Source organism: Saccopteryx leptura, chromosome 3 (assembly GCF_036850995.1).
Source record: "Saccopteryx leptura isolate mSacLep1 chromosome 3, mSacLep1_pri_phased_curated, whole genome shotgun sequence".
NCBI lineage: Eukaryota > Metazoa > Chordata > Mammalia > Chiroptera > Emballonuridae > Saccopteryx > Saccopteryx leptura.
In genome coordinates, this window is record NC_089505.1 from 74,152,989 (window position 1) to 74,174,402 (window position 21,414).

At 43.2% G+C, this 21,414-nt stretch overlaps 1 protein-coding gene across 1 annotated transcript; it reads right to left on the bottom strand.

Annotated features, from left to right (window-relative positions):
* Window positions 1-363: 363 nt before the first annotated feature.
* On the bottom strand, window positions 364-19,892 carry LOC136398216 (zinc finger protein 615-like). The gene is made up of 5 exons (XM_066372584.1): window positions 19,697-19,892; window positions 18,729-18,824; window positions 12,233-12,365; window positions 11,422-12,069; window positions 364-412 (listed from the first exon to the last, which is right to left on the bottom strand). Exons 1-5 carry the CDS (start codon window positions 19,890-19,892, stop codon window positions 364-366), a joined length of 1,122 nt encoding a protein of 373 aa, XP_066228681.1.
* Between the last annotated feature and the right edge of the window lie 1,522 nt (window positions 19,893-21,414).

Genomic DNA, 21,414 nt, shown 5'->3' on the forward strand with positions numbered 1-21,414 from the left:
CTATCTCTCTCTCTTACTCTCTGTTTCTGAAAAAAAAAAAAAATATATATATATATATACATATATATGTATATATATATATGTATATATATATATAAAATAAATAAAGTTTAAAAAAAACTTAGTAAGGTTAGTAGTTAGTTTGGCTTATTGTTATAGACACAACAGCTAACATTGCTAGAAACAGAGTCAAATATATTTTTGAAGTCTTAGTCTTAATTAAAATATTTTGCCTCCTGGGTAAGCTTCTTCAGTTGCTCCTAAGTAGGCAATTTAGCTTTTTCTGTTGTATTTGGCATTATCTTTATTTCTCTAATAATCTTTGGCTATAGGCTTAGTCTCTTTATTTCTTCTTCTGACAACTCATGCCGAGGCTTTAATCTTCTGGAAGGTATCTACTGGTCCCCCGTATCTGTGGAGATAAGAGCAAATCCTCACCCCTATATTTTGCCTACATTGCTGTTGCAAATTAGCAAACTGTCCCTGTATAAAAAGTTCATCTTGTGTAATATTAACAAAAGGGTTAGCATTGGCATTCTGATTAGCTTGAATACAAGCCTGATTCTCCTACTAAGTCATAAATTGTAACTATTCTACTTTTGAAAGAACAACCTGGCCTGACCAGGCAGTGGTGCAGTGGATAGAGGGTCAGACTGGGATGCGGAGGACCCAGGTTTGAGACCCCAACATCACCAGCTTGAGGGTGGGCTCATCTGGTTTGAGCAAAAGCTCACCATCTTGGACCCAAGGCCACTGGCTTCAGCAAAGGGTTACTCGGTTTCCTGTAGCCCCACAGTCAAGACACATATGAAAGCAATCAATGAACAACTAAAGTGCCACAAATTTTTGAGATAAAACATTCTGAGTCCGTGAAGGAGGATAGCACTCCCTGAGTTTAAAGACAGTTAGTTCTATACTGGGAGCAAACCTTTTTTAACTCTTTAAGAGCTTTGACAGGGATTTGGTCATATTGAGTATAAGAACCTCTTTGTCAGAAAGTTTAGACTATAATTTAAAAAGTCACTCCTTTAATTATTTAGAAGATAAAGGCTTTTTCCCATTAGAGGCTAAATGACCCTCATTATCTTCCTATTGTAAAAAAAAAAAAAAAACTTAAAAAAGCCCTGGCCGGATGGCTCAGTGGTAGAGCATCAGCCTGGCGTGCAGGAGTCCCAGGTTCAGTTCCCAGCCAGGGCACACAGGAGAAGCGCCCATCTGCTTCTCCACCCCTCCCCCTCTCCTTCCTCACTGTCTCTCTCTTCCCCTCCGGCAGCCAAGGCTCCATTGGAGCAAAGTTGGCCCGGGCACAGAGGATGGTTCTATGGCTTCTCCCTCAGGCGCTAGAATGCCTCTGGTTGCAACAGAGCAATGCCCAGATGTGCAGAGCATCGCCCCCTGGTGGGCATGCTGGGTGGATCCCAGTCGGGCACATGCGGGAGTCTGTCAGACTGCCTCCCCGTTTCCAACTTCAGAAAAATACAAAAACAAAAAAAAACTTGAAGAGTTTTGTTAGGGACTTTCCCCTAAACCTTGCAGCTTAGTGACTACTGCTTAAATGGGTTAGGAAGAAAACCAATGTTGTATCGCAATAACAAATGCATTAGCTTCTATATCTAAAAGTCTTTTGTATTGTTAAGTTTATTTCAGGGTATCAGAGGAGCCAAATTCCTACTTTCCTTGAGGCCCCTTTTCCAGGATACGCTTGAAAAGCAGCCAACTGCTTGAAGCAGCTTCAGATAAATTTTTGAAATGACTTAATTTTGCTTAATTTTTTTGTTTTACAGATCTCAGCATATCTTTACACACAAACAATTTTCAGCACAGAAACACAAGTATAGCATATAACTTTGATTAATCCTAATACTTGAATTACTATTTGACTTTTAACTTTAAATACACCTTACAATGTATTAACCAGCCTGACCTGTGGTGGCACAGTGGATAAAGCATCGACCTGGAAATGCTGAGGTCGCCGGTTCGAAACCCTGGGCTTGCCTAGTCAAGGCACATATGGGAGTTGATGCTTCCAGCTCCTCCCCACCTTCTCTCTCTGTCTCTCTCTCCTCTCTCTCTCCCTCTCTGTCTCTGTCTCTCTCTCCTCTCTAAAATGAATAAATAAAATTAAAAAAAAATGTATTAACCAAATTAGCAAGTCTTAAGGATTTATATTCTATTCAATTTAAATTTAGGCCTGACCTGTGGTGGCGCAGTGGATAAAGCATCAACCTGGAAATGCTGAGGTTGCCGGTTCGAAACCCTGGGCTTGCCTGGTCAAGGCACATATGGGAATTGATGATTCCAGCTCCTCCCCCCCCCCTTTCTCTCTCTCTGTCTCTCCCTCTCCTCTGTAAAAAAAAAAAAATTTAAATGAGTGCTCCTTACAATTTCTAATTTTAAAACAAAAAATAGCCTGACTGGCCCTGGCCGGCTGGCTCAGTGGTAGAGCGTCGGCCTGGCGTGCAGAAGTCCCGGGTTCGATTCCCGGCCAGGGCACACCGGAGAAGCGCCCATCTGCTTCTCCACCCCTCCCTCTCTCCTTCCTCTCTGTTTCTCTCGTCCCCTCCCGCAGCCAAGTTTCCATTGGAGCAAAGATGGCCCGGGCGCTGGGGATGGCTCCTTGGCCTCTGCCCCAGGTGCTAGAGTGGCTCTGGTCGCAATAGAGCGATGCTCCGGAGGGGCAGAGCATCGCCCCCTGGTGGGCGTGCCGGGTGGATCCCAGTTGGGCGCATGTGGGAGTCTGTCTGACTGTCTCTCCCCGTTTCCAGCTTCAGAAAAATTAAAAAAAAAAAAATAGCCTGACCAGGCGGTGGCGCAGTGGATAGAGCATCGAACTGGGATGCAGAGGACCCGGGTTTGAGACCCCGAGGTCACCGGCTTGAGTGCAGGCTCATCTGGTTTGAGGAAAAGCCCACCAGCTTGAACCCAAGGTCGCTGACTCCAGCGGGGGGTTGCTCGGTCTGCTGAAGGCCCACGGTCAGGGCGCATATGGGAGGGCGATCGATGAACAACTAAGGTGTTGCAATGCCCAATAAAAAAAGACTGGTGGCCCTGGCCGGTTGGCTCAGCGGTAGAGCGTCGGTCTGGCATGCGGGGGACCCGGGTTCGATTCCCGGCCAGGACACATAGGAGAAGTGCCCATTTGCTTCTCCATCCCCCCTCCTTCCTCGCTGTCTCTCTCTTACCCTCCCGCAGCCAAGGCTCCATTGGAGCAAGGATGGTCTGGGCGCTGGGGATGGCTCCTTGGCCTCTGCCCCAGGCGCTAGAGTGGCTCTGGTCGCGGCAGAGCGACCCCCCGGAGGGGCAGAGCATCGTCCCCTGGTGGGCAGAGCGTCGCCCCTGGTGGGCGTGCCGGGTGGATCCTGGTCGGGCGCATGCGAGAGTCTGTCTGACTGTCTCTCCCCGTTTCCGGCTTCAGAAAAATACAAAAAAAAAAAAAAAAAAAGACTGGTGATTGATGCTTCTCGTCTCTCTCCATTCCTGTCTGTCTGTCCCTGTCTATCCCTCTCTCTGACTCACTCTCTGTCTCTGTAAAAAATAAATAAATAAATAAAAATTAAAAAAAAATATATGGGTGAAACTTTTTTCAATATAAGAGCCAGCATTTCCAATTATTGCATTCAAGAACTTTATTCAGGCCTTAAAAAATCACATTTTAGACAACATCAAACAAAAACTAAACAGAAACTATAACCAGACAAACCAGAGAGAAACCTGGGATTTCAGAGTACAGACTAGGAAGATGCCTGCCTGATTTGAATCAGGGCATTTTCTGACAGAGGGACTGACAATGGATACGACTAAATAAAATTTCCCCAAGAAAATTTTCTTTGCAGCTGCTGGGATATTTTCTATAGTCAAATCCAACACATGTCCCCTGCCTCAATTTCTAGGCAAAGAATAAGAAAGAAGCAAAATGATAGTTCAGAGTATTGTAGCTACAACAAAAATCATTAAGCATTCTCCATTTTCCAGATTTTTTCTTTATTACAAAGACTGGAGAATTCTAAGGACTTTGTGATTCTTCTATGTGTCCTAATTTTAATTGAGTTTGTACCAATTGATGTAATGCTTCAAGCTTCTCTCCTTTTAACAGTTACTGCTCAACTTATATTGGTTTTTTACTTAACCATAATCAATATCAGACATTACCTGACATCTGGATGCCACAAGGATTCAGAATCAGACTGTAATGGCTGAAAAGCTACAGAAATTAAATTACAAAGGGACCAAACAGAAAGAGGAATAGTGTCTCCTTGATGATTATTCAGTAAAGCTCTCATTACTTGGTTCCAGGTTTTTAAACTTAAAGCAGCCTTTCCTGTGGCTGAAACCAGTAACAATGCTTTCTTATATTTTTTTTTTATCTTTTTTTTTTGTGTGTGTATTTTTCCGAAGCTGGAAACGGGGAGACAGTCAGACAGACTCCCGCATGCGCACGACCGGGATCCACCTGGCATGCCCTCCAGGGGGCGATGCTCTGCCCATTTTGGGGCATCGCTCTGCTGCAATCAGAGCCATTCTAGCGCCTGAGGCAGAGGCCACAGAGCCATCCTCAGCGCCTGGGCAAACTCTGCTCCAGTGGAGCCTTGGCTGCGGGAGGGGAAGAGAGAGACAGAGAGGAAGGAGAGGGGGAGGGATGGAGAAGCAGATGGGTGCTTCCCCTGTGTGCCCTGGCCGGGAATCGAACCCGGGACTCCTGCATGCCAGGCCGACGCTCTACCACTGAGCCAACCGGCCAGGGCCTGCTTTCTTATATTTTTAATTAATAACAATATTTTTACTTTTTACAGTTACACCCAAACCCTCTAATAACATTTGCAGTAGTTTCATGTATTTTGGAGTCTCTACTGAGGAATTGGTGTGAGAATTTCCCATCACTCTCCTTCCCAAAGGATTCGCTTACCTTCTGAGCAGTCTTATACCCTCTTCGGTCTGATGATCCTGAGACTGCAACCTCTGACCTCTTTGAGACTGCGTTCATGGGATTATGACCCATGTAGGGCGCCAGATGTTACAAATTCCTGTACAGCTTGGGCTCGTGAGGCAAAAGACACACCAGATTCAAATAACTGGGCAGAGGGCTGAAACTCAGGTGACTCAGGTGGATCCAGCCCCGAGAAACAGCACTACTGCATATTTATTGAGTTCCAAAAGCCATAGCTCAGCAGATAAAGCTAGAAAGTTACACAAGCCTCTTTTCCTATCCGTTTCATCCCCAACCCTGCACGTCTATTGTTTCTTTCATGAACAAGGACACAAGAGGAGTCAGAGTCTCAGAGCTTATCAATCACAAAGGACATCTGGTTCTTGGAGGCATTCCTCCAAGAATCCTGCATATATCCATTCAAGTAACCCAGACCAGTGTCTCCCCATGGCCAATATACTCCAAGATCTCTTGTCTCCAAGTAACCCTTGCTCGGCAGTTAACTGCCATTTATATTGGTGCAGAGTCGTCTCCTACATATTCCCCTTTTTTCTTTTTTTATTTAGCTTACACTGACTTCTAACTACTTATTCTTTTTTTTTAATTTTAAATTTATTTATTCATTTTAGAAAGGAGAGAGAGGGGAGGAGAGAGAGAAGGGGGGAGGAGCAAGAAGCATCAACTCCCATATGTGCCTTGACCAGGCAAGCCCAGGATTTTGAACCGGCGACCTTAGCATTTCCAGGTCGATGCTTTATCCACTGCGCCACCACAGGTCAGGCTTAACTACTTATTCTTAGTCATCCCTTTCTTGTTGACAAAACCTTTTTCTAATTGGTTGCAAAAAAACCTTTGGCAATAAGGGTTCTAGTAAAGTTACTAAAATTTTCTAAAAACTCTACTGGTTTTAGGGCTACCTTATTGGTAGTATCATCAGCTGCTTGAATCTTCTAGAGTTTCCATGGACTCCTCCTCTTTAGGTGCTCTAGACAGTGAATGATGACCACTACTTCAAGAGAGCAGTCTCCTCTATTCTCGAGGTTGAGGGTTTGAGCCTCACCTTTGTTAGTTCTTAAGCCTTCTTCTGTTTGCCCCTCTTCAATTGTGTCTGTCTTAGGTTGTTCCTGCCTTCAAGAATCTTATCTGTTTTTGGCTAACCAGCCATCTTAGGGGCCAAACAGAGTTAGTTAGTTAGTTAGTTAGTTAGTTAGTTGTTATGTGAGTGAGGGTGGAGCAATGTCCCCTCCGAAATGCTCAATTTTAGTAGCTGATGTTTCTACCTATTAAAAAACTTATAATACAGCCTGACCAGGTGGTGGCACAGTGGATAGAGTGCCACTGGGATCTGAGGACCCAGGTTCGAGACCCCGAGGTCACCAGCTTGAGCGCGGGCTCATCTGGCCTGAGCAAAAAGCTCACCAGCTTGAACCCAAGGTCGCTGGCTCAAGCAAAGGGTTACTAGGTCTGCTGAAGGCCCATGGTCAAGGCACATATGAGAAAGCAATCAATGAACAACTAAGATGTCGCAACGAAAAACTGATGATTGATGCTTCTCATCTCTCTCCGTTCCTGTCTGTCTGTCCCTATCTATCCCTCTCTCTGACTCTCTCTCTGTCCCTGTAAAGAAAAACAAAAACTTATAATACATTTCCATCTGAAATTCTAGAGCTGAATGTTATGCAAAGACTATTTTGCTTGCCCGTTATGTAACATAAAATGTGGCAGATTGCTGCTCTATTTTGCTTTGATGCCGATTGTGTCTTGGGTTTCAAGCCAGTGACAATAGAGTCATGTCTATGTTCCCATGCTCAAGGCAGTGACACAATGCTCTAGCTGGTGAATCCACTGTCCAGCTGCATTAGCCTGCATTTAGGCCAGTTATGTCAGGGTTTTGGACCTGGGCCCTCTGGGTCCCAGTCTGATGCTCCATTCGGTGTGCCACCACCTGGTCAGTTTGTGCTCAAGTTTCTTAAGACCATTGAACAACCAAACAGAAATAAATGCATGTTAACAGTACTAGAACAACTTCACTTTCCTCTATTTGATAATGATGGGTGTGAGTAATTAAGATTTTATTTGGTAGAGTACCTGCCTGCAAAGCATTTGAGGCATCTCTCAAAACTTTCAAATTTTGTGATTCTAAACTTAATTTGAAGTTTATAGATATGGGCCCTGCCCAGGTAGCTCCGTTAATTAGAGCAATGTCTGGAAGGCGAAGTTTGCTCATTCTGTCCCCACTCAGGGCATACACAGAAACAGATGGATGTTTCTATTGCATGCTCTTTTTTCTTCTAAAAAAAAATAAAAGTTTTGGGTTCTAGTTGGTTTGCTAAATAGATAGTGTTGGCTGGATATTGGAAGTGCCAGGTTCAATCCCTGGTTAAAACATACATGCGAGGCTGAACTGTGGTGGCGCAATGGAAAAAGCATAGGCCTTGGAATGCTGTGTTCCCCAGTTTGAAAACCGGGCTTGCTCAGTCAAGGAATATATGAGAGTTGATGCATCCTGTTCCTCTCTCTTTCTCTCTCTTTCCTCTTTAAAATGAATAAATAATTTAAAAAAACATACATGAGAAAGAACTATCTGCTTCTCTTTCTCTTCCTCTGCTCCATCTCTCTCTCTTCCATTTCTTAGAAAACAAGGTTTTATTTATACATTTTTGGAAAGGAAAATGAAACACAGAAGAGCAGGAAGCATCAACTCCCGTATGTGCCTTGACTGGGTAAGCCCCAGGTTTTGAACCAGGGATGTCAACATTCCAGATAGACACTTTATCCACTGGGCCATCAGAGGTCATCCACTCCCTTCCCTTCTCACTGGCAGTGGCATGATTGGTTCAAGCGTCAGTCCCAGGTGGTGAGGATAGCTTGGTTGATTGGAACATTGACCCTAGAAGGGGTTTTCTGGGTGGCTCCTGGTGGGGGTGCATGCAGGAGTCTATTTCCCTTTCTTGTTTAAAAAGGTAAAAATAAGTAACAAACTAAAAGTTACTTAGAACTATTTCTTAAAGGTTTTCTTTATTGATTTTAGAAGGAAGAAATACAGATCATGGAATAGGGGGAAGGATTAAAAAGCATCAATTCACCCTGCACAACTAGCTTAGTTGGAGAGAGTCGGCCCAGTGTGTGGAAGTCCTGGGTTCAATTCCCAGACAGGGCACACAGGAGAAGCGCCCATCTGCTTCTTCACCCTTTCCCCTCTACTTTCCATCTCTCTCTTCCCCTCCCTCAGCCAAGGCACCTATCCTGGGCGCTGAGGATAGTTCCATGGCCTTGCCTCAGGCGCTACAATGGCTCCAGTTGGAATGTAGCATCTCCCCAGATGGGCAGAGGATCGCCCCCTGGTGGGCATGCTGGGTGGAGTCCAGGGGGTGAAGCGAAAGTATGTCTCTCTGCCTCTCTGCTTCCCATTTCACAAAAATAAGAAACAAACAAACAAAAGCATCAATTCATATTGCTGCTTGTCGTATGTGCCTTGACAAGGCAATCCCGGGGATTCAAACTGGCAACCTCAGCATTCCAGGTCCACCTTTGACTCATTGCGCCAGAAGTCAGGCCAAAATTATTGATTTTACACAACACTCAATGCCACTTATAAAGGTCACCAGATGGAAATATGTTATTATTGAAATGAACATGTTAAATTTGAAGTACTTCAAGTATTCTAAAATAACACAAACTTTAAATTAAGAAACAGCAAAACTTATTTATATATTGAAACAGACACAGAACACTGTTGTACACATTAAGTCATGTTGAGAGTAACTCCATTTATTTATTATTTCAATTACAAGGCAAACAGAAACGAGGTTGATGCTGGAGCATTTGGGATCGTGCTTCACAGCATATATAATCAGTTTGGCTCAAATACACATGAAGATTTTTTGGAAAGAAACATGGCTGAAGGTGTTCTGTCCCAAATTGCTTGGAAGGTGTAGTATCTGTTTAGATTTGTGGCAGAATGCTTTTTCATTCAAGAATTTTTTTCTACTCCAAGTTATCTGAGGTTTTGCTAAAACCACCAAATTCAATGTCTTCGTGAATTATTTCTGCATGGATTTCATGTCGTGATGAGGAACATGAGGTAGTGCTAAACCTCACCATATTCAGTCCCACATGGAAGTATTTCATTAATATAAATTGACATTTCTTGAGGTCTTACTTTCCGACCCTTCATTTCCATAATTACAAAAGTCCATTCATAATTTCTGATGATCTCATATGACTAGAGTCTACATTCCACTGCACTGTTTCAAAGTCTGTCACATTCATAGAATTTCTATCAGAATACACATTTTACAGATGCAATTTCCTAAAATATTATCAAGCCTGATTGCATCAGAATGTTTTGTAAATTATTATGATATATGAGGTAACTGAACAGGACAGATAGAACTGTGTCTGTTGCTATAAGTTATTCCTTTTTTATTCTCTTTTTTTTTTTTTTCAGAGACAGAGTGAGAGTTAGAGAGGATAAATAGGGACAGACAGGAATGGAGAGAGATAAGAAGCATCAATCACCAGTTTTTTGTTGTGGCACTTCAGTTGTTCATTGATTGCTTTCTCATATGTGCCTTGACTGCGGGCCTTCAGCAGACCAAGTAACCCCTTGCTCAAGACAGCAACCTTGGGTCTAAGCTGGTGACCTTTGCTCAAACCAGATGAGCCCACACACAAGCTGGTGACCTCGGGGTCTCGAACCTGGGTCCTCTGCATCCCAGTCCAACACTCTATGCACTGCGCCACTACCTGTTCAGGCTGCACTGTTATTTTTCACTGCATAGAATTATATGGAGGACATACAGCTGGCAACAGGCATCCACAAAGCAATGTCCCATGAATTCTGTTTAACAAAAATAAACAAGTGAAAACAGCTTTCCCACAATTGCTGCACCCACAGAGCCTCTCTTGTATGTTTTTTGATGAACACTGAGTCTTGACTTTGCACCGATAGTTTCCCACATTCATGACATTTGTAGGATTACTCTCCTGTGTGCATTTTCTAATGGATAATGAGACAAATTTTACTCAATGAGAATTTAATTTCCACATTCAGTATATGCAAACAAAGTCTTTTCTGACAAATCACTGATGTTCCATGAGGCATATCTTTTTTTTTTTTTTTAGAAATAGAAATACAGATATACATCTACAGACAGACTAAAAGGGAAAGAGATGAGAAGCATCAACTCATTGTTCTGACACTTCAGTTGTTTATAAACTGCTTTCTCATACATACCTACACTAGAGGGCTCCAGCTGAGCTAGGGACCCTTGCTCAAGGCAGCAACCCTGGGTTTAAACCAGTGAACTTGAGATCATTTATGATCTAACGGTCAAGCCGGCCTTGGACTTCAAGCCAGCAACCATGAGGTTAAGTGTATGATCCCACACTCAAGCCAGCAAACTTCTGCTTAAGCTGGTGAACCTGCACTCAAGCTGGAGAGCTAGGAGTTTCACCAAAATCCCTGACTTGTGTTGGTGCACTACATAAGCTGTAAACCTGGAATGCTGAGGTTCCTCATTTGAAATCCTGGGCCTGCCTGATCAAGGCACATATGGGAAGCAACTTGTGGACGTTGATGCTTCCAGCTCTGATACTGCACTGATCTTTTATTTAAAATTAATGAATTCTTTTTAAAAAGTTTTATAATAATCACTGCATTTATATAATTTCTATGAGGTTGCATGTATATATTGATAATACTTTTCATGGGGAAGCCTTTCCCACATTCATTGCATATTCATGTTTTCACTAAGGAATGAGCATGCTTATGTACAGTTAGATCACTCTTCCTGTGAAAAACATTCCTACATACAGTACATACAGGGAACTTCTCTTCTATATGAGTCCTTTGTTGTACAGTCAGTTGGTACTTCACTGCAGCCTTTCCCACATTCACTGCATACATATGGCTTCTCTCCTGTATGAGTCCTTTGATGTCTAATCACTTGGCTATTCACTGCAAAGCCTTTCCACACTCATTGCATTTATATGGCTTTTCTCCAGTATGAATGCTTTGATGTGCAATCGGTGGAAGCTTCCCTGAAAAACCTTTTCCACACTAACTGCATACATACAGCTTCTCTCCTGTATGAGCTCTTTGATGTATACTTAGTTTGTTCTTCACTGTAAAGCCTTTCCCACACTCACTGCTTACATACAGCTTCTCTCCAGTATGAGTCCTTTTTTTTTTTTTTACAGGGACAGATAGAGAGAGAGAGGGACAGACAGACAGAAACAGAGAGAGATGAGAAGCATCAATCATCAGTTTTTCATTGCGAGACCTTATTTGTTCATTGATTGCTTTTTTATATGTGCCTTCACCACAGGCCTTCAGCAGACTGAGTAACCCCTTGCTTGAGCCAGCAACTTTGGGTCCAAGCTGGTGAGCTTTAGCTTGAACCAGATGAGCCTGTGCTTAAGCTGGCGACCTTGGGGTCTCAAACCTGGGTCCTCTGCATCCCAGTCTGATGCTCTGTCCACTGCGCCACCACCTGGTCAGGCATGTATGAGTCCTTTGATGTATAATCAGTTGAATCTTCACTGGAAAGCCTTTCCCACAATCACTGCATACGTACGGCTTCTCTCCCTTGGGAGTCATTTGATGTACAATCAGTAGGCGCTTCATTGCATAATGTTTCCCACATTCACTGCATACATATGGTTTCTCTGCTATATGAGTCCTTTGATGTCTAATCAGTTGGGTTTTCACTGAAAAGCCTTTCCCACATTCACTGCATACATACAGCTTCTCTCCTGTATGAGTTCGCTGATGATTGCTGAGCTGATACCTGTAAATATAACCTTTCCCAAATTCACTACATGTGTAAGGTTTCTTTTCCACATGAGTTTTCTGATGTATATACTGTAATTTATTAAAGATTTTATTATATATATTGTATTCACTCTGATTCAGTCCTGTATGAATTTTGTGACTGGATTTTCTGGAGAAGGCTTTCCCACACAGACTGCATCCATAAGGTTTCTGTCCACTATGAATTCTCTGATGATCAGTGAGCTGAGCCATCTTGACAAACGTTATCCCACATTCAGTGCATGTGAGGGCTTCCTCTCCATTGTCAGTTGTCTGTTGCTGAATGACCTGGGACTTATTTTTGATGGATTTGGTACTGGGATGCAACCTATTTTCAGTGTAGAATAGTTCATGGTTATGACATGGGATGGATATACCATCTCCGTTCAAGAAAACAGAGTTTCTTTAAATTAAAACTTCTGGTTTGGTTTTCAAACTTAATTTTGATTTTAAAGGTTTTTCCACCTATCTCCAACATATCGCAGTGTTGCCTCAATATGGACTGGCTTTCTCTTTGATTAACAATATTTGCAAACATATCATGTTCACAGCATTCTTCTCCACTCTTCACAATGTCAGGACTTTGGAAGGAACTCTGCAAAGGCACATTAACTTTCTGGATTTCTAGGAAAGAAGAGAACAGTAAATCATCCTATAATCTTTCACAATCTTAGTTTGAAATTAAAATTTTTTATAAAATAACTTTCTGTAAAATTACTCTTTAGTGATACCCCAAGGGTTGTAGAAAGAGAGATAGAGTCATCCACATTCTAGACACAGAGCCTGTAAAGCTCTTGAAGTTTCCTATGTGATAAAAGCATATTTTGTTTAAAGAAACTTTCATTTTTATTTTTTTCTGTTATTTATTTTAAGGTGAGACATGAGGAAAAAAAGGCATAGTCTCATATGTGCTCTGACTTAGATCCACCTGGCAACCCCATGTGAAGCCAATGCTAAAGTAATGAGCTCTTTTTAGTGCCTGAGGGAAATGCACACTGACAAACCAAGGCATCCTGACTCCCAAGGCCATGCTGGAACAAAGCCAGCCACTGCCAGTGAAAGGAAAAGAAAGAAGAGAGAAGGGGTAGAGGATGGGGAAGAGAAACAGGTGGTTACTTCTCCAGTGTGTTCTGACCAGGAGTCAAATCTGGGACATGCATATGCTGGGCCGACACTCTACCCGCTGAGTCACCAGCCAGGGCCAAAACAATTGCTATTGATAACTGCTGAGATTATGCTAGTGAAGGGACTTATTACAGGATTTTAACATATCCTCGGGATACTAGGAAAAATAGAATGCCTTCATGTGGCTGTTCTCTTGCTTGGAAAATGTGGCCACCTCATTCATTCAGAAATTCTACAACCAGCCATGGGATCCTAAAAAATCAGAAGCCAACCAACTACCGGCAGTCAGGTGGATTCCAAGGCTAAATACAGAACAAACCTGGATGCAACCAGAATACAGAGTATGCTAGTCTGACAAGAACAAAATTGCAGGGCATGGTATGTTGGGAGATTTTCTTCCTGTCACTGAATTTGTAAAGCCCTCATAGTTTCAGAAGTGAGAAGAGTATATTTTATTCTGCATAAAAGAACATTTTAAAAAAGGCTGAGCATACACTACTGAGGAGACCAAGCACGGTTCCTACATGGCCTCAGGATGCAGTTAGTTCCAGAAGGACCAAAGAGTGGAAGGTTTACCTTCAGCCCCAACAACTGTCCTCTAGGACAGAATAGATGGCCTAGAGCTATAAGCTCTATAAAAATGACTATTCATATCTTATCACCTTCTGGGTTAGTGAATACATCCATGTGCGTGGTGTAGGGTTCATCTCAGTTCCATGGGTAGAGAAGCGCCTGTATTCAGGAATATGTCAGACCTTGTCTTATGTACTTATTCATCTGTCTCCTTTAAAATAAATGCATAAATATCAGCATTTCTCTGACTTCTGTATCCAGCTCTAGGAAATTAATTGAATTCAAGGAAAGGTTGATGAGAACCTCCAACTTATCCAACTGGTCAGAAGCACCGGTTATAATCTGGACACACAAATTGACATCACAAGTGAAGAAAGTTTTGTGGAACTGAACTCTTTTTTTTTAATTTTTTAATGTATTTCTTTTTTTTTTTAATTTTTATTTATTTATTTCAGAGACAGAATGGGAGTCAGAGAGAGGGATAGACAGGGACAGACAGACAGGAACAGAGAGAGATGAGAAGCATCAATCATTAGTTTTTCATTGTGCGTTGCAACACCTTAGTTGTTCATTGATTGCTTTCTCATATGTGCCTTGACCGCGGGCCTTCAGCAGACCGAGTAGCCCCTTGCTGGAGCCAGCGACCTTGTGTTCTAGCTGGTGGGCTTTTGCTCAAACCAGATGAGCCCGCGCTCAAGCTGGCGACCTCGGGCTCTCGAACCTGGGTCTTCTGCATCCCAGTCCAACGCTCTATCCACTGCGCCACCACCTGGTCAGGCGGAACTGAACTCTTAACTCGTAGGTTAGGACACTTAGTTCTAAGTATACAGTATCAGAACTGAAATAATTTTTAGGACACTCAGTTTAGTAACTACCCAGAGGAAGGAACCTGAAGCAAAGAAGTAAAGGTAATCAGTCTGTGAAAGATAGTAAAAGACACAATGGAAACCTGAACAGTAGAGGATATCAGAAAGTATAGGTGGGGCAAAATTAGGTTTACAATTGTTAATATGGGAAAAGATATAATAATAAAAATAATAATAACAATAAATAATAATTTAAGAATAACACTGGCAGGTTGGCTCAGTGTCACAGCATCAGCTGGGCGTGTAGAAGTCCTGGGCTGCATTCCTGCTCAGGACACACAGGAGAAGTGCCCATCTGCTTCTCCACCCATCCACCTGCCCCTCTCACTTGGCTCTTTTCCTCCTCTCCTGCAGCCATGGCTGGACTGGAGCAAGTTTGCCCATGGCAGTGAGGATGGATGGCTCTTTGACCTTCACCCCAGGCACTAAAAAATGGCCCTGATGGCAACAGAGCAAGGGTCCCAGATGTGGAGAGCATCGCCCCCTAGTGGGCTTGCCGCTTGGATCCCAGTTTGAGGTGCATTTGGGAGTATGGCTCTCCTTCCCCTCTCATTAAATTAAAAATAAAAGAAGAGATTTTTGCCTGACTAGGCGGTGGCGCAGTGGATAAGAGCATCAGATTGGGATGCGGAGGACCCAGGTTTGAGACCCTGAGGTCGCCAGCTTGAGCGCGGGCTCATCTGGTTTGAGAAAAAGCTCACCAGCTTGGACCCAAGGTCACTGGCTTGAGCAAGGGGTTACTCGTTCTGCTGAAGGCCCGCAGTCAAGGCACATATGAGAAAGCAATCAATGAATAATTAAGATCTCGCAATGAAAAACTGATAATTGATGCTTCTCATCTCTCTCTGTTCCTGTCTGTCCCTATCCCTCTTTCTGACTCTCTCTGTAAAAAAAAAAAAAAAAAAAAAAAAAGATTTTATTTATTGATAATACATAGGGAGAAGAGAGCTAGTGTGGGGCAAGAAGTATGAACTAATAGTTGCTTCACTTTAGTTTTTTATGCTTGCCACAATTCCCTTGACTCTGCAAGCCCAGGGCTTTGAACTGGCAACCTCTGCATTCTACATCACTGCCCTATCCACTGAACCACCACAGGTCAGGCTCAGAACGCAAGTTGATATTTTATTTTTATACTTAATGCATGTTAAAGAGAAGAGGGAGACAGAGAAGGTGAAGGAGCAAGAAGCATCAACTTGCACATGTGCCTTGAGCAGTTAAGTATGCGGTTTACCAGCTGGCAACCTTAGTGTTCCCGATGGGCACTTTATCCACTAAGACACCACAAGCCAGACTCAAAATCAAGTTTTTGGGGGCTTTTTTTCTGATAGAGACAGAGATAGAGTCAGAGAGAGGGATAGATTCAGAAGAGGACAAACTGTCTAATCAAGATGACAATATATCATGAAAGTCAGTGCAGGAGAAGCTGCCATTTCATATGACAGAAAACTTGGGATTAATTATCTAGCACTTAGTGTTATCAGAATTTAATGGGAAGGTAATATTATTTTAAAATTCCAGCAATAATGCCTGACTAGGTGGTGGCTCAGTGGATAGAGCATCAGACTGGGACGCAGAGGACCCAGCCTCAAGACCCCAAAATCGCCAGCTTGAGTGCAAGGCCGCTGGCTCGAGCAAGGGGTCACTCAGTCTGCTATAGCCCCCCGGTCAAGGCACATATGAGAAATCAATCAATGAACAACTAAGGAACCACAACAAAGAGTTGATGTTTCTTGTCTTTCTTTCTGCCTGTCTGTCTATCCCTCTCTCTGACTCTCTCTGTCTCTGCCACAAAGAAAAAAAAATTCCAGCAATAATAAATGCAATTAAGAAAACAATTTAAATTTCTGCATAATAAAGAAGAAAATCACACAGAGGTATGATTTAGAAAGACTAGCCTGACAAGGCAGTGGTGAGAAAATAGTGTCGAAATGGAACACCGAGGACCTTGGTTCAATACGCTGACGTTGTTGGCTAGGTCTCGCTGGCTTGAGAATGGGATCATAGACATGACCCCAGGGAAGCTGGTTTGAGCCTATGGTCACTGTCCACAGAGCAAGGGGTCACTTGCTCTGCTGCAGCCTCCCAGTCCAGGCACATATGAGAAAGCAATGAACAACTAAGGAGACAAAAAGTTGATGCATCTCATCTCTCTCCCTTTCTGCCTGTCTTTATCTGTCCCTCTCTCTATCTCTCTGTCTCTGTCACACACACACACACACACACACACACACAAGTAAATAAAGACTAAAATGTTTTATTCTAAAACTTACAAAATTATCTTGGAAGAAATCAAAGACCTAATTAAACAAAAGAACACACCATAATCCTGGATTAATATGAAGACTATGTTGCAGAAAAAATTACTACAGAATGAGATAGACTAAATGTAGCTGGTTAGTTCTGCAGAAACTGACAAGCTGATTTTAAAATTCATATTGAAATTGAAGAAATATCCAGATGTCAAAATCTCTATTTTTTTTTTCTTTTGTACTTTTCTGAAGTGAGAATTGAGGAGGCAGAGAGACAGACTCCTGCATGTGCCCAAACAGGATCCACCTGGCATGCGCAATAGGGGGTAATGCTCTGCCCATCTGGAGAATTGCTCTTTTGCAATGGCAGCCATTCTAGCACCTGAGGTGGAGGACAGGGAGCCATTCTCAGAACCCGGGTCCACATGCTCCAATGGAGCCTTGGCAGCAGGAGGGGAAGAGAGAGATAGAGAGAAAGGAAAGGGGGAGGGGTGGAGAAGATGATGGGTGCTTCTCTTGTGTGCCCTGAGTGGGAATGGAACCCAGGACCTTCACATGCTGGGGTGATGCTCTACCTCCGAGTCAACTGCTCAGGGCCTCAAAATGATCTTGAAAGAGAAGAACAGACTCAGAGAATTCACCCTTTCCAATTCTGAAAGCTGCTATAAAGCTATCGATATAAAAAAGCACCATGAAAATGTGTACACAAAAAATGTTCCAAAATTGACTGTTACAACAGTGATGGTTGCACAACTAAATGAATAAACTAAAAACTAATTAGCTATTCATTTAAGGGGCTAAGTCGATTCATAAGTGAATTAAATCTAAATAAAATCTTTAACTCTATGATGTAAAATCAGAAGCTTTAGGAAAACAAAGGCAGCAAAAACATCTACTCATGAAGAAAATCTGATTTAGGAAACCTGGGAAGGATGGCACGTGAAGCACACGTAAGTTGTACTAGTTTGAGCTGGAACTCATGTGGCATGTTAACAAGGTCTATTCTTGTTCATTACATGAAATGTTACAGGAATATAAGAGAGGTACATAGAAAAACATAAATAAGTAAAACAAAACAAATAAAAGAGCTCAGAATGTAGCAAACATCCTAGCTGATGCTAGGACAGATGAAATTTAAAATGTCTAGTGTTGAATTCTAAATTTCAGAAAGGATGGAGGAATGGTGATTCTCACTCTCACAGAAAATGGGAAGTTGGAGGCTGGCTGCCATGACAGTGAGTGGAATGCACAGGAAGGAAGTGCACTTTAGACAACAATGAGGGAGACGACAGTATGTGAGTCCATTTCACAGAACAGAAATAGGTTCAATGATGGGAACTGAGGAAACATTTAACAGTGATGAGAACTGAGTATGAAAAATGCTGTAGAAAAGGGAGGCCAAGAACGAAATAAATGCACAATGAAAACCAGGCTGTCATGGGGACACAGCTTCCAAGCTGTGGATGGATTTTATGGAAGAAAATCACTATTTCCATACAGGACACGAAGGCTGAGTAGTAACAAAACTGTGATGAATTCATATTTCTGTCTTTTTTTGTGTGGCAGAGGCAGAGAGAGTCAGAGAGAGGGACAGACAGGAAGGGAGAGAGATGAGAAATATCAATTCTTTATTGCGGTTCCTTAGTTGTTCATTGATTGATTTCTCATATATACCTTGATCCTTGACTGGGGGGCTACAGCAAACTGAGTGACCCCTTGCTCGAGCCAGCGACCTTGGGCTCAAGTTGGCAACCTCAGGGTCTTGAACCCGAGTCCTCAGTGTCCCAGTCTGATGCTCTATCAACTGCGCCACCGCCTGGTCAGGCCATAATTCTGTCTTTCCAAAGTGGCCCAAAACGTGGAATTTCAGAGAAAAAGGGGATAACACAAACTGAGACACTGTGGGCATGGACAGAGAGTAAAATATGAGTGCTATTAAAAAAAAAAAGTACACAAAGAAAACTAAGATGTACATAAAATAGGTATCATTACTCAAATGAGAAAAAAGGGGTATGTTTTCCTCTAAATTTCTGCAAATAAAAAGGGTTCTTTCATAGGTGAAGGGCTGGTTTGGTTTCTTCATCCAATGTTATAGGGCTGACGTGTTCTCTGACTAGAATATGACTTCCTGCCATTCTGCCCCCCAACCCCCCGGGTGCTTGACACCCACTCACCTGGACAGACCAGATGCTGGGGTTCATCCCCCACTGTCCACGTTTCTTCCCTTCGCTCCACCTTGGAAAGCGCATCTGGTTTGATGGATTGATGTCCTGCTCAGAGGGAAAAAAGACAGAAGAGCGAGACGTACTGAACTGGTCTGTGGTAAGAATGTTACTTTTTTTTTTTTTCCTGAAGCTTGAAACGGGGAGAGATAGTCAGACAGACTCCCGCATACGCCCGACCGGGATCCACCCGGCACGCCCACCAGGGGGCGACGCTCTGCCCACCAGGGGGTGATGCTCTGCCCCTCCGGGGCGTCGCTCTGCCATGACCAGAGCCACCCTAGCGCCTGGGGCAGAGGCCAAGGAGCCATCCCCAGCGCCCAGGCCATCTTTGCTCCAATGGAGCCTCGGCTGCGGGAGGGGAAGAGAGAGACAGAGAGGAAGGAGAGGGGGAGGGGTGGAGAAGCAAATGGGCGCTTCTCCTGTGTGCCCTGGCTGGGAATTGAACCCAGGACCTCTGCACGCCAGGCCGACGCTCTACCACTGAGCCAACCAGCCAGGGCCAAGAATGTTACATTTTAAGAAACAAACAAGACCTGTGGTGGCGCAGTGGATAAAGTGTCGACCTGGAAATGCTGAGGTTGCCTGTTCAAAACCCTGGGCTTGCCTGGTCAAGGCACATATGGGAGTTGATGCTTCCAGCTCCTCCCCCCTTCTCTCTCTCTCTCTCCCTCTCCTTTCTAAAATGAATAAATAAATTAAAATAAATTTTAAAAAAAGAAACAAACATGCTTCACATCTGTAACACAAAGCCTTTTGTCTCAGGAGGCAGAATGTTACACCTTCTTGTCTGAGGCAATAGAAGAATCTGAGGTTCTACGTTTTCAGAGCACTGTAGTTATTCAGAAAAGTTTAGTAACTGAGGGGGGAAACGCCACTGACAGAGCACCTACTAAGTGACACAGGGGAGCTGTCCTCACCCACTGACACCAGGTGGCTGTAGATCTCCAACATCACGTCCCGGAACAGGTCCTGATTGGGGTCCAGGAGCTGCCATTCCTCGTGGGTAAAGTCCATGGCCACATCGTGAAATCTCAGGCATTTCTGTAACACCGTGCTGTTTAATGGTGTGATGTGCTTTTGATGAGGTAAAATAAATGTTAGGTTTTCTCCCATTTTCACATTATATGATCCATCTATAGAGTGAAAGAAATTTCATTTTATTATACAACTGAATAATCACATGCCTAGTAAATTACAATTTGGAGTAAAAGTAGGTTTCCATTTGTGCATATCAAAAATAGAATCATAAACAATCATACAAGAATAAACTCTGTTTTACACATAATAACAACTGCAAACCTATTTTTGCCCGATTGTAGTCTACAATAGTGCATTCAGTCATCTATGGATTCATCTGATCACAAGATTGTGTAATGTGTAGGAGAAATTCTAGTGATATATTTCAGTATGTCTCAGATTAACTGAGATAGTTTTTCATACACCTCTACAAATCCATAATAAAGAAAAAAAGTATATACACAAATGCCTACCCAGGCAGTGACGGAGTGAACATCAACCTGAGACCTGAGGATCCAGGTTCGAAACTCTCAGGTCTCTGGTTTAAGCACCCTTGCTCGCCAGCTCTGGTGTGAGGTCGCTGGCCTGTGAGTAAGATCATCAAAATGATCCCATGGCTGCTGGCTTGAGCATAAAGGTCCCTGGCTTAAAGCCCAAGGTTCCTGACTTGAGCTTAAGATCGCTGACTTGAGCAGAGAGTAATTGGCTCGGATTAAGACCTACCTTATGTACAAGGTAATTATGAGAAGTAATCAATGAACAACTAAAGTGTCTCAGCTACAAGTGGATGCTTCTCATCTCTCTCCCTTCCTGTCTATTCTGCTCTCTACCTCTCTCTCTCAAGAGAAGAGAAAAACCCAAAGTCACCTGAGCCAGGATCATTTTCTTCCATTGTTGCAAAAATCCTGGCAATAGAGAGGGTGTGTGTTGGCGTGTTGTGGGTCTGCTCTAAATTTCAGCTCAGAAACCTGTCTTCAGTTGGGTGTGTTGCCAGAGATGCTGACACCCAATTCTGTGGCTTCCTGATCCTCGTGATTGTATTGCTCCGGGGAATCAGGACCTGTGGATTAGGAGAAAATTCAGTGACTGGTACATTTCCTCTCGGCCCAGATGCACTCACCCTCACATAGTGACCACAGTATCCCTAGTGTCCCTTTACATCGTGTCCCCAAAGTTTATTCTTCTGGCCAATAAAGCCTCAGCTTCCAACTGTGGTGGAGGACCCCCTTATCCTGTGGAGTTTAAGTGGGGTGACTGTCAAAGGAACCCCGGGCAATGACAGCCAGCCCTGCACCATCCTCAGGGGCCGGGGAGTCTCAGGAAAATCACTCATACAAAGCTGACCACATGGAAGGAGGGGGTTGGGCACTGTTTTCCTTAAACCACGTGTGCTCGGTTTCTTCCTCAAATGTGACTGCACCCATTTCTCGGGGAAAACAATGCACTGGACACATCATGAGCATTGTTTCTTTCTTTTATTATTATTATTTTTTAAAGAGCCAAGAGAAGAGAGAGAAGAACATAGAGCTACTCCTAGATGTGCCCTGACTGGGGAATCAAACTGGCAACCTTTGTGCTCCAGGATGATTCTCCAACTAATCGAGCTCTCTGGCCAGGT

What these genes read in the sequence shown, in the direction of transcription:
- LOC136398216 (XM_066372584.1), bottom strand. Translation starts at nt 19,892, where the DNA reads ATGGGAGAAAACCTAACATTTATTTTACCTCATCAAAAGCACATCACA. An exon ending in CCAGCATCTGGTCTGTCCAG is followed by an intron (nt 12,366 to 18,728) that starts GTGAGTGGGTGT and finishes CTTCTTTCCTAG; the next exon opens with AAATCCAGAAAGTTAATGTG. An exon ending in GAAAGCCAGTCCATATTGAG is followed by an intron (nt 12,070 to 12,232) that starts GCAACACTGCGA and finishes CACTGAAAATAG; the next exon opens with GTTGCATCCCAGTACCAAAT.